The sequence below is a fragment of the Silurus meridionalis genome, chromosome 13 (assembly GCF_014805685.1).
Source record: "Silurus meridionalis isolate SWU-2019-XX chromosome 13, ASM1480568v1, whole genome shotgun sequence".
Classification (NCBI taxonomy): domain Eukaryota; kingdom Metazoa; phylum Chordata; class Actinopteri; order Siluriformes; family Siluridae; genus Silurus; species Silurus meridionalis.
Genome location: NC_060896.1, coordinates 6,290,287 through 6,304,047, shown reverse-complemented (window position 1 = coordinate 6,304,047; position 13,761 = coordinate 6,290,287). Strand labels below are relative to the sequence as shown.

At 33.4% G+C, this 13,761-nt stretch overlaps 1 protein-coding gene and 1 pseudogene across 1 annotated transcript; both read left to right on the top strand.

Annotated features, from left to right (window-relative positions):
• On the top strand, nucleotides 1–6,049 carry LOC124395962 (sodium- and chloride-dependent GABA transporter 2-like). The gene is made up of 14 exons (XM_046864858.1): nucleotides 1–136; nucleotides 343–477; nucleotides 805–945; nucleotides 1,043–1,121; nucleotides 1,918–2,050; nucleotides 2,178–2,312; nucleotides 2,841–2,944; nucleotides 3,093–3,217; nucleotides 3,317–3,429; nucleotides 3,534–3,671; nucleotides 3,927–4,029; nucleotides 4,888–4,988; nucleotides 5,346–5,516; nucleotides 5,960–6,049. The coding sequence occupies exons 1-14, from the start codon at nucleotides 1–3 to the stop codon at nucleotides 6,047–6,049; spliced, it is 1,704 nt and encodes a 567-aa protein (XP_046720814.1).
• Nucleotides 6,050–10,349: 4,300 nt separating this feature from the next.
• Nucleotides 10,350–13,761, top strand: LOC124395823 (annotated as a pseudogene).

The following is a 13,761-nucleotide window of genomic DNA, read 5'->3' as shown; positions in this document are numbered from 1 at the left end:
ATGGTGGAAAAAAGAAAACTAAAAGAAAGAGGCCATTGGGCTAAAAAAAGTGAATTTCTTCTGGCTGTAGCAGGAGATATAGTGGGCCTGGGCAATGTTTGGAGATTCCCTTATCTTTGCTACAGGAACGGAGGGGGTAAGAAACCTGAAACAGATAAACCATATTGTTTAAATGTTACAAATGAAGGAAATATGATTCTAGTAAAGTCAAAGAAAAATGTCATTTTAATGGATGTATTTCTTGCTTTAATCTGCCAGTATTGCACCCAGTGTTGCTGGAATCTTTCTAATTACTGACTATTCATGAAAATTTAGTATGAGTTTGATATATTGTGTTTTCAGGGGCGTTCTTGTTGCCCTACCTGGTGCTTGCTGTGACCTGTGGTTTACCCCTATTCCTTCTGGAGACAGCTATGGGACAGTACACACAAGAAGGGGGGATCACGTGTTGGCAGCGTATTTGTCCACTGGCTAAGGGTGACACTATTCTTTTATATGTATATATGTAAATCACTGGTTATGTAATTTTACATAAAAAATATATATAAATAACATTGCAGGAACAACACAAGTTTCTGAATTTTATTGACACTTTTGAGATCACAAAGTGATTAAAACACACACACATTCATACATTTGTCAATAGTGTAACCAAGAAATCACAGACATATTTCAGTTCAAAATAGTATGTATAAAAGCATTATATTAGACTGACTAAACTGGAAATATTTCAATATGAGATAATGTTTTACCTCTTGTGATATTAAGAATGTCTTAAATGATTGACTTTTTGTACTGTGTCAGGTGTTGGATATGCCTGTCAGTTGATTGAACTCTATAGCTGCATGTGCTACATCATAATACTCGCCTGGGCACTGCTTTATTTGGTCTTATCCTTCAAGTTTCAGCTTCCCTGGGCCAGCTGTGACAATATCTGGAACACAGGTATAAAGTGGAATCAATAGTGCCCTAAGCTGTTAAATATAAAATCTGTAAGTGTGTGTAAACCCACTTGTGCAAATCGCATTGACTCTTTTTTTAGATAACTGTATAGCTATTGGAGATAATCTTAACTGGACAAGGCAAATGAACTCAACGACATCAGCTACTGAATTTTGGGAGTAAGTGGCATACACATGTATCTGAAATAAAATTTGTCATTGCCACAGTGGCAAGAAAAGTGTGCTTGGAGAAGGGCTGTCATTTATTAACACTGCTTTTATCAAGTCCAAGAAAAATCCAAATCTTAATCAGAGATCAGGTCAAGACCACGTCTTAAGGAGAGTTGAGGCCAACTTCAAATAAAAGCAAGACAAGAAAGATAGAAACAGAAAACCATCAAATCCTTTTTAAGGTTAAGCTTTGCTTTTAACTCCTGTGAAAATTTTCTAGAAAAGGAAATGTTTCCTTGTTAAATTTAATAAAATAAAAAAAAAAAAACATTTTGAATCTTGTTTGACACCAAATCCATATTTAGCCAATGTTTAAGATAGCTCAAATCCTCATACAAGTCCAATTTCAAATTGAAGAGACAAATCTAAGTCAATACAGATCTGACAGAATACCTACATATTTAGTTTGGTGATTGGCCTGTAATTATTAAAGCAGTCCTGGTCAGATCATAAACCATGCTTTATGGAAACAGGAGCAGCAGGATCATTCAAATATGCTTTATGAAGTGATATTGTCAATTGGGAAAAACAAATTAAGTTAATTTTATTGTGTTAATGAATGCAAATGGAAATTAATCCTAAATGCCATCACATGAAAGGGGAAAATAAAGGAAAGGTCTTTACATTAAAAATGGTAGCAGATGCATCATGCTTTGGCTTATAAATCAATAATACTATGAAATAAATTCAATATTTCTAAATTAGCCAGTAATTAAATACAAATTTTATCACATATACCCCACAGGAGAAGAGTGCTATCAATCTCTAAAGGCATTGAAGATGTGGGAAAAGTTAACTGGGAAATTCTTTTGTGTCTAATTGCAATGTGGATCATCTGCTATTTCTGTATCTGGAAAGGAGTCAAGTCTACAGGGAAAGTGTGTTTATATATTTTTGCTACATATTTAGCTGTAAATTACTTTATTATAACATATTTATATGTATAGTTATAAAGCGGTATAGCATAAAAATTAAATCATATAATTCTATATACTTTGTGCTCAGGTTGTGTATTTTACAGCTACATTTCCCTATGTGATGCTGCTGGTGTTGCTAATTCGTGGACTGACTTTGCCTGGAGCAATGGAGGGTGTTAAATTCTACCTCTATCCAGACTTCCAACGACTCTTGGGGCCTCAGGTGCTGCAACTGCACTACATGCAAATAGAAAAAGTCATGCGAATCATAAAACTTACCCTCCTTCAATTTTGCCTCTATTAATCAGATGGCATCACATTTTTTTCTCCAGAACCTTGTGATATAATTTTGGAGTTTATTATTATCTCAATTAAGGCAAGTTTTCTCAGTCTCGTGGCTGCAAAACAAGTCAAAAAGATTGTCCTCCAACACCGCAAACATAAACATAAGCATTAATGTGCTAACAGAGGTGTTTAGGTCACATGTAATATTAAACAATCTGATCTTTAAATTTGAAGGTATGTACACCAAAAAAAAAAAAAACTGTCTTGAAGACTCTATTTGTGCATTCGTTTCTCAATGTAAAAAGCTTAAATTTATTATTTTTTTGGAAATGGCCTTATAACCCACCCCATTTTGAATGTTATATTTTGAAGCAAAGAAATCTTTAAGAACTCTTGCCAAATGAAACAGAAGCTTGGTACTTACTGATGTTGTTAATTTCTTTGTCTTGTCTGTGTGGGTATGCAGGTATGGATGGAGGCAGCCAGTCAAATTATCTACTCATACAGTATTGGTGTTGGTGTTATGACTGTGCTAGGAAGCTACAACCAATACAACAACAACTGCTACAGGTAACCTGTCAAATATACCTGAACGCTTCTGTCTGAGGCATCCAAGTTTGGGTTAAAATTATTGTATTTATACAAATGTATACTTAAAAGTATACTTGAAGTTCAACTCGCAATTCTTGCAATTCATAGACTTATGTTTATGTTATAGAGACTGCTTTTGGCTGTGTCTGCTGAACAGTGGTACCAGTTTTGTTGCAGGCTTTGCAGTGTTCTCGGTTCTAGGATTCATGGCTCATGTACAAGGTGTTCCTATAGAGGATGTGGCAGAGTCAGGTATTACCTGTTATATATACAGGTTTATGATATGTTGAAGTGTTTTTAATTATATTAAAATACATTTTACCCTAAGAAATGATCAAGTCTCTTCTTCAGGTCCTGGCCTGGCTTTCGTAGCATATCCCCAGGCAATTGCTATGATGCCTCTTCCTCAGCTGTGGGCTGTGTGCTTCTTCTTTATGATTATTCTTCTGGGTCTGGATACACAGGTGCAAATACACATACACATACACATACACATACACACACACATACACACACATGAACACCTGCTATTGTTTCATCATACTGCTGTATTTGTCCTGTGATCCAGTTTCTTACAATGGAGGTGATCATTACATCAGTGACAGACATGTTTCCCACAATTCTGCGAAGAACCGGACGCAGAGAGATTTTCCTACTACTCTTTTGTGTTTTCTGTTTTTTCAGCCAATTCATAATGGTCACAGAGGTGAGGAAAAATTATAAAAAGGCACAAAGTAAATGAAGAAGCATACTTATGCATTATGTTTTAAATAAGTTAATCACCTTGAGGTCATTCATCTGTTTATAGAAGTTGGTGAATGTGTTTTTGAATGTGGTACATTTACAGGTACCAATAGTCAAAGGAAGTCATTATAGCAGTAGAATATAAAATTCAGTCCATGTGTTATTACTACTAGCATTTGCATTTTCTTTTCTAATGCCATGTCCTTGTCTCCTGCAGGGGGGGATGTATGTGTTTCAGCTGCTTGACTACTATGCCTGTAATGGAGCATGCATTGTCTTCATCTGTGTGTTTCAGTGCTTGGCAGTGGGCTGGGTTTTTGGTGGGTTAAAACAACACCTCAGTTAAACAATTAGAAAAGTGACTATTAATTTTTCAATTTTACTTCATAAAATTGAAGTAATTTCATAATAATTTCATAGTTCAGTGCAAAAAGAAAAAGAACCTTTAATCATTTGTATAATAATTTACAACATGTAAATTTTGTGATCATAGCTCTTTAATAGATTTTGCATAAGATAATTTTCCTAAAATATTTGAATCATAGACAAAGATTTCCTTAAATATTAAAAAAAAAAAAAAATTTCAGTTGCTTCTAATTTGGATGAGTCTTCCCAAGGTAATAATGTGAAAAGCCTTTAGGGCAAAAGATAAAGGCAATAGGGTGTCTTTAAGTAAAGGAAAGCTTAGACCAAAAAAGTTTCAAACCCATGCCTGAATTTTAGACTGAGTGGCATAAAATAATATTTTTTATTTTTATTTAACCTTTATTTAACCAGGTTAGTCTCATTAAGATATAGAATCTCTTTTTTCAAGAGAGGCCTGGCCAAATATCCAGTATTATCAATGTAATCGCTTGAATGGATGTCCGTTTGTCCATTTGTTATGTTACTCATAAGGAAAATTAAGGAATTACAGTAATTTCAATGATTTTTTTTCCAGATTCTCTACATTTCAATAAATGCAGGAGCAATTTCCCATAATTGTCATGTCCTTATGTGCATAGTAAAAAAAGTATTTCATGAAAACTGTCCTGTAGAACAGTAACAAACAAAAACTGATCATTTATTCTATTCACACATGGCGAGACAGATGTATGCCTTTATTATTATATATATTAACAAAAAATGAATAAATACTTCTTCATATCCACTCTATTTTATGACCTCAATTCTGCAAGGTGCTGACCGAATGTCTGAGATCATTGAAGATATGACAGGGTCATACCCCAACATCATCTTTAAGATGTGCTGGAAATATGTCACCCCTTTACTCTTACTGGTAAGCTTTGTTTGCTTGAATCTTGGCTAAAGAATATATTAAGTTCTATAGTAATGGAAAGCTGTAGATTTGGAAAAGTGTATAACATCTTTACACATTTATGTCATGTTAGTTCAGAAAATTCGACCGTCTTACCAGTCAGACAAAACTAACTTACACTTGCTACACTTGCATGTACCATTTTACTGTGTGTATTTGAGCGAACACATTTATACCACAAAAATAATTAAATAGTGGTGCTTATGAGAGAGGTGTTAAGATAGTGGGAACTGTGCAAGAAAATATGCCTACTGTCATATCCAATACATATTCATAATTATTTTAAAGTAACCATAATTTTTTTCTCTCTGTCCCAAGGTATGTTTTATATATTCCCTTGTTGATTATCAGCCTTTGAAATACAACCGCGGGTATGTGTACCCAGACTGGGCGTACACTCTGGGCTGGTTGATGGCTCTCTCTTCCATGCTGCTGGTTCCTGGATGGGCATTGGTCCGCCTTTGCACATTGAAAGGGACTCTCAGAGAGGTGAGGATAGACACAAAGGTTTTTCATGATTGGAAGAACTTAATCTTCAAGCCGCATTGTAGAGTTACACAATGCATATTTGAATTATATGTCATGCATACTCACAAAATACTCTCTAATATTGAAGGCAGGGGAAAAGCAATATGCTTACTTAAATACAAACTATGTACATTTATAAGTAACTACATTTATTTACAGATAAAATTGAATTTGTTCTGATATAACATTGCTATAATTGCTATAAATAGATGAGTCGATGTGATAATGTGTATTACAGTTGAATAGCTGTGCACAAGTTTGCATCCTTGATTTTAGTTTCATAAATGCTTTTTAAAATAGAAATACCTCATTATATAACAGTAAAAAAGTTTTTTTTTTCTGGTTAATTGTATTCAGTTATAACCCATTTTATCATTGGAATAATAAGTTGAATCTCTTCACAGCGCTGGATTCATCTGTGTAGCCCTGAGAGCACCTTACCAATACCTCAGGAGCAAAAAGTTGAAACGCATTCATTGACATCAGCGGTTTGATAAAGCCAACAGTACTTAGAAATGTGAACTTTGCAATACAAGCTGGTGTTGTTTTTTTTCACTTGTCTTTTTTTTACTTTATCACTGGATTGCAGCATAATAAACATCTGAGCCAGAACAAACACATCCCAAAAGTTTGCAACTGAGTGACCCCTTGGTGTGAGAAATGCGCTAAATAAAAGGAACTTGTTTTAGGTAACACTTCATTAGCCAAGATTATTTCTAGTAAGATTTCACTCTTCTTGAGCTTTGAACAATGACACAGCTCTAACTTTGCAATACACTTTTCATACCCACTGTCTTATTACATTTGATGTTGAATCTCAAGTAACAATTTTTACTAAGCTCTATTCATATTGTCGTAAATCTCAGGCATTGCACATAATAATTAGATGCCCAGGTTCATGTCTGCATTACCTAAAAAATCTTTGTAGACACCTGACCATTACATTCAAATATGTTTGGAGACCAACCATTTCTAAATTTGCTGTAATAATAACCTCCACGATTCCAGAAAGGTTTTCCATTAGTTTTTCGAACATGACTGTGGGAATTTGATCACTTAGCCAAAAGAGAATTAGCGAGGTGACTGTGGCGGTCTGGATTCTCAAGTTCTTCTATTCCAATCTTGGCAGTACCATGTTTTCATGGACCTAATTTTGGTCATATTGGTATCCTAATGCTGGAACAGATTTGGGTTTCTTGGTTTCTTTGAAGGGAAATTGTAAAGCTAAAACATTAAAAGACATTCACTAATATTGTGTGCTTCCAAAATTTATGGCAATAGTTTGGGCATGGTTTATATATGGGTGTGATAGTCAGGGGTCTATACACTTTGGGTAAATTAGTGTATTTTATTTCGATATACTGTACATACTTGTATGTGCATTCACATCTTACATTTTATGTCATACCTTGAATGACCCATAGAGGGCTCCTGGTAACTAAAAACATGAGAACGAATGATTTCTTCTAACCCGGGCCGCGACGGCCAAATCCTAACCACTAGACCACCAGGAAACCCTATCTAAAAACTTGAGAACAATTTACACAAACAACAGTCATCCTTCGTCCCAGAACGCTTTTAGTCAGCCCGTAATGATGTGAGACCAGTATTGTGCCTATTGATGCTGTTCTTTATGGTATACTATAATATGTCATTTTTGGTACTGTGAATCCATCTCCTATGGATTGAAAGACTCAATAGCTCAACCTGCTTAATCTGGTTAGTTCGTTATGTCTTATGGGTTAGAAATTGTACAATTTATTTGCAATGATAATTTACAGTAATAATATTTGGTCTAGCATGCACATTTGAGCTTTTCTACAATATACACAATTATTTACATCATTTATGACAGCCTGTTTACATTGCCGCAAAGTCGACCATTTAAAGCCTTCTATTAAAATTTACTATATATTAAGTCTGTTTCATAGATCGGATTCTTCCACCTCACAAAAAGGTCTGCTGATAATGCAATGGTGTCAGATCCCACAGCATAGAACCCTTTTTTTGGTTTTGTAATGTCGATGCCTTGATAGGTCAGAGCTGTTTTTGTGGCACAATTGAGACCTACACAACATAAGGCAGGTGGTTTTAATGTTACGGGTGATCAATAGGTTTCTACTGTATGAAACTATCTGCTGAATAAAAATGTGTAGATGTAATAAATATCTTTTTAAATGTCAGCATGTCTTTTTGTAGCAATGAACTCAGCTTAGCAACTTGAATGATGATGATGATGATCACTGTATTAGCAGTATCAGTATCAATATCATTATCCAAGGTCATAAGAATATCTTTCTTGTTGCACATGAGCATTAAGGCATTCAAGTGCTTCCAGGTGAACATGTTTTCAAATTAGTGCAGGCAGTGCAATGTTATTATTTCACTCAATTTTACATTAATGAAATTGTCAGAACGGGTACAAACCCCCCGTTCCTTAACTCTAACCTAAACCACCATAACGTTTCATATAAACAGTGGATTCAGATGCTGGTTCCTGCATGTTAGTTGTACCATGCTTTAAATTACCCATACACTAGTGGGCCAAATAGAACAATAAAGAAGAAAGTCTTTATTTAGAAAGCTTTCATTTGTCACTATACTTTAGAGTAAAGTGAAATTTATTTCTTTGTATAAACGTGTTTATTGAGAAGTTGAGGTCATGGGAACAGTCACTGAGCCACTGCTGCTCTTACTAAATTAATTTAATTTAAGAGATTATTTTTGAGCTCAAATATTTTGTTTTAGCTAATGTTTCAACTACATCAAGTACAGTATGAAGTATTAGGTAGAGATGTCTTAAAGTATAAAATAGTTTTGATACTGAATGTACTGAGAGAATCGATTCTCATAATAAAATGTCAGTACTACCTTTAATTTTTTAAATAATGGAGTTTAATATGTATTAATGTACCAGGAATAGAACTAATGTATCATTGGATCATCTGTACTTTCTGAAATAAGATTTTTGTGAAGTGCTTTATGTGACACACACACACACACACACACACACACACACACACACACACACACACACAGAAAAACATTGCTTATAATTATCCGTATCAATATTGATATCAACATTATATGAAAAGGACCTGATAAAAAAATTTATATATATATATATATATATATATATATATATATATATATATATATATATATATATATATATATATATATAGTATATATGACCTTAATGTATTTGAAAGCTGTTGTCTTGTTTCAGTGTTCCTAATTCTATTTCACTATTTAAAATAAATGTTTAAAACTAATTTTATTCTTATTTTTGATTTAAATATTTTTTATTTATTTCATTCATCATGGGACATATTTATTGCAAATCAAGACTATATGATGAAAGTAATTACTAATAACTTATTATTATAATAACTAACTAATAACTGTTTATTTATTTAACTAATTATTTATTTAAATGTATTACTGATAAATGTAGCAAACGTATTAGAAAAATGAATTGACAAACATGACAAACAAAGACAAGTGTTTTATATTTAAATAAGAAAGATAAATGCTTACAGCAAATTTCCTAATTTATGGATTAAAAATGGATGGTACTCTTCCATCACACCTTAAATCCTCTCATCTCATGTAAATCACTTTCTTTGTATGCAAACTAATAATTTTTTTCTCTGAAAACACAGAACATGATGGAAATAAAGACAAATGTATTTTAATTTTTTACATTTTATGATTCGGTTATGATATACTGTATTTATGTATGTGTTCTTTCTTGTTTGGTGACAACAAAACATAGGGGCATCTATTATAATAACTAAACAGTAAGACTTTTTTTCTTGGAAACCGGAATCAGAAACAATAGAATCTAAACAATGTCAACAAACAATGTGTTTGGCAACTCAGAAGAAAGGAAGTCTAAGGCTTTTAGAAACACCTTTTATAGCCTTTAAAAAAAAAACTCTAAAAAAACAAATTTGTTCCAGGTCACTTCTAGCCCACTCAGCACTTTTATTTGTCTAAATTTTTATGGAAAAAAATAAAAAAATATATTTTAAAGGATAAAAGAAAAAGGTATCCAGTTGCCATTCACACAATGGGCTGTTGAGTCCGGTTTTTCTTTCACCTTTTATTGCCCGTGATACAAAAAGGTGAACTTTCAATAGAATCAAATAACCGAAAGTCTAAGAAAACTTTGTTAAAAAAAGATGTTTTTTTAAACTTTGTTAAAAAAATAGGTTGTACACAAGGCATGCTTTCTCATGATAATATCCCAAATCAGCACAAATAATCAGCCTCGCTGACTTTAAACATCGACTAAACCCCAGATTTCCTCACCAACATCAGAATCTGATTTCACTAATGCGATTGTGGCTGAATGTTCACAAATCCACACATCCACTCACCAAAATCGGTAAGATTTAACAAGAGAATGGTGGCTATTAAAACAGCAAATAGAGAATAAATCAACAAGCACATGCAGGTTTGTCAGGTGTCCATAAACCTTTGTCCTTATAATGTATTTATTTCTAGGCATTATGTGATATAGCAAATTGCCCTATCACCCTATGCCCTATGTTTTCTACTTCCTGTTGTTTAGGCCATGCAACCGGTAGTGTAGAAATGTGCTTTCCAAAATCAAAACATTCTGAGAAAATATTTCTGCTCAGTACAACATGCGTCATGTTTGTGTGTTGTCTGCCCAGCCCCAAACTGTCCTAGCACAAGTAACCTGAACTCTTCATCACTGTTTAGAGGTAAACATCAGGCCTTGCTATTATAAAGAGGCCATTCAAAAGCTTGGTAAAGGATTCAGGGATACGTTTTATCGAATAGAAAAAGTGTAAGAAAGTGGGCCAGTCTTGAAGAGTGAGATCGCACTGACGAACACTTCTACCTACTTCTGCCAAAATACAGAATATCTGCAAAGCTCTGCAGCAGGTAGGTCTATACAGAACAATGACCTAATTGTAAAGATTTTTCTGAAGAAGTGACATTTCTGTTCTATTCTTTTTTCTTTTTTTTTTTTTTTTTTTTAGATTTGATCACTAAATTTATTCAAGTGATATTACTTATATTATATATTATATAATATATTTTTATCATTATAAATATTATATTATATTATATCATATTATAGTATAAATATGTATATTTTTATGATATTAAAAAGCTGTCAATAATATTGTAATTTAGTAATAAAAAAATCGAACATTATGTGTGAAGACTGAAATTTTAGAGGAATACGAACAATATAAGTTTTCAGATTTAGCTCATACAAGTGTTTAAAAGATAGGAGTCTTTTTAAACACATACTAAAACACAATAGTGTCACAATGGATCATTCTTAAAGTTATTAAACACTTTAATCCTTAGCTCATCAGTCGGTGTATATATCAGCCAAATGAGCTATATTTTAAAAAAGCCACCGATAATGAGAATTGTTAAGGATGAACATTTGGTCAACTCATAATTAAGCATTCTGTGCATTAATATCCTCTTGCAGTATTACATTATGAGGAATGACAGCCATTGAAAACATTTCCTCTCTGAGTTTATGATTTTTAATCAGTTTCTAAGCTAAATCAAAATAGCATGGGGTATTTTATCCATAGTGTAAAATGTTTCACCTGAGTTAAAAGAAATTTTGTAAAAAGACCTTCATGCAATTCAGAGTTGTCACAGACTTGACTCTATGCATGGATCAATCTTTCAAAACAATACCCCATTTTTTAAATTTTTTTATTATAGTAAGTATAATTTATCATAATTTTGAATATGTGATTTATATGTGACATTGCAAGTCATAAATATAATATTATTATTGCCTATTCATCTAAACCCAATTATTTATTTATGTATATATTACAATAATTTGTTTCTAAAATAATAAAAAAGCAGTATAAAAGCATTAATTACATATCAGATAATATGGTCTCCTTTTGTAATAATGTCAAAGCTTTAGTGTAATACTGGCAAAAATCTTGTTGTAATTGTTTTTATACTGTAGTATTGAAGAAATCACTTATAATCACTTTAAAAAACATTTTTTTGCATTCTCTTTGCAGATTCAGGACAAAAATAAAATATCGTAAAAATGCCCTGGTCATTAAGTCAGTTGTTAGGATGCTGCGTTCCACAACGACGAAAGAATAAAATCCGTTTGATAACCAAAGAAGGCCACTGTAACATTGAATATGGCAATATGAAATACAGTACCTGCTTCCCTACATGCGTGACATCTGGTCTACCTGTGTGCAGATTCGTTGGTATTCCTTGACATTCTTCTACGTGGCCTCGTTTATTTTCAGTTGGTTTATCTTCACACTTTTCTGGTACTGGGTTGGCTATAGTAACGGAGACTTGTGGTGGCAATACCCATCAGTTAATCACACTGCATGTGTAGTCAATGTCTATGACTTAACCACTGCATACCTGTTTTCAGTGGAAACACAGCTGACTATTGGCTTTGGCTACAGAGTGATTACCCCACTTTGCCCAAGTGCTATTACTGTCTTCATGGCTCAAGTTCTTGCTGGTATCATCATTGGATGCTTTTGGTGTGGTGTGCTTATAGCCAAAATTTCCTTGCCCAAGAAAGTAGCCAAAGCCGTCACTTTCAGTGAGATGGCCGTCATCTGCTTTAAACAGGACTCACTCAGTTTACAGATACGTGTGGCCAACATTCGCAAAAGCCTCCTGCTTGGCAGTCAAATCTACGGCAAGCTGATTAGGACCAGAGTCACACCTGAAGGGAAGACTTTCATTATGGAGCAGGTCAATATTGACTTCATGGTGGATTCTGGAAAGGACAATTTGTTCTTTGTCTGTCCTTTAACCTTATATCATGTGATCGACAAGACAAGCCCGTTCTTCCAAATGGCTGTGGACACTCTGCAACAGCAGGACTTTGAGTTGGTGGTGTTCTTGGATGGCACAGCTGAGTCCACCAGCTTTTCCTGCCAAGTCAGGACTTCATACCTGCCTCAGGAGATCATTTGGGGCTACAAGTTCCTCCCTATTGTCTCACGCAGTAAAGAGGGCAAATATCACATAGACTTTTCTAACTTTGACAAAGTAGAACCTGTACCAACTGCTCACTGTGCATACTGCCATCAAGATTTTAACGTCCACCATGACCATGGCGTAGACAACCTTGGATTGGAAGTGATTAAAATTGACAGTCAAGTCAATCCATCAAGTTCTAGAAACACATGAATGACCAATTTATGTTTGACATTAACATGGGAGACACTTTAGCTATTAAAGTGATATGAGCAAATTTTCACTTTAATTTAAAGTGAAATATAATGTATTATATGTATCATATAATGTATTATATATAAAATATCATATAAGTATAATGAAAGACAGATCAGCAATAGCTTCTATTAATAGCTTTAATTTGTTTGGTGCTTATTAAAAAAGGTATACAGTGCATATTTCTAGGATCACTGTTTACAGTGTGATATGTTTCACGTCCTGTTGCATTATAAACAAATATAAAGTGAATAAACCATTTCCACAGATATTTGTATATTGCGATCAGTATGTCAAAACAAATAATGCATTGAACAATTTTCTTGGAATAAAGTTTCTTTGTGTTGCTTTATTATATGTAAAATAAAAGAAAAGAAAATTCAACACAAAACATGGTTGCCTCTGCCAGGAAGTTAAAGCTTGGATATATAGAACTTATAGCATAATGACCACAAATATACCCAAATATAAATGCCCTGCTGTTGAGTTCTTGAAAAATGTCTTAAAAATTGTAAAATTTTCCGCATGGAGGAGAATTCAAATTCTTTCACCTTGTTAGATATTAGATATTGTGATGGCTAGGTGCTACATTGACTGGAAGGACTAACATTTCTAATCTTTCTGGTACTGCTGTCAATAGTTTGTAATAGCCTTAAAGGGAAATTTTTGTTAAAAACATAACGATAATGTAAATGCCATGCTGATAACTCCACATGTTAGCCACTAACACGATGATTAATTTCTCCTGATATAAATTGCTTGCTTCACCAAAAACTTCATATGAAAAAGTAATTAATCATCAAGAATTGCCAAATCGTGGTAATGGAATATATCCTGGATGAAACAGCAGTTTACTCCAAATAATGTGGCAGCTTTATTTTACAAAAATTAATAATCCAGTGTTGAAAATATATAAATGCTGAAATATATTTTCAACACTGCATTGTGCATTGTGAGCATTGTGTTC

What these genes read in the sequence shown, in the direction of transcription:
- LOC124395962 (XM_046864858.1), top strand. Translation starts at nt 1, where the DNA reads ATGGTGGAAAAAAGAAAACTAAAAGAAAGAGGCCATTGGGCTAAAAAA. An exon ending in GAGTCAAGTCTACAGGGAAA is followed by an intron (nt 2,051 to 2,177) that starts GTGTGTTTATAT and finishes CTTTGTGCTCAG; the next exon opens with GTTGTGTATTTTACAGCTAC. An exon ending in GGCAGTGGGCTGGGTTTTTG is followed by an intron (nt 4,030 to 4,887) that starts GTGGGTTAAAAC and finishes CAATTCTGCAAG; the next exon opens with GTGCTGACCGAATGTCTGAG.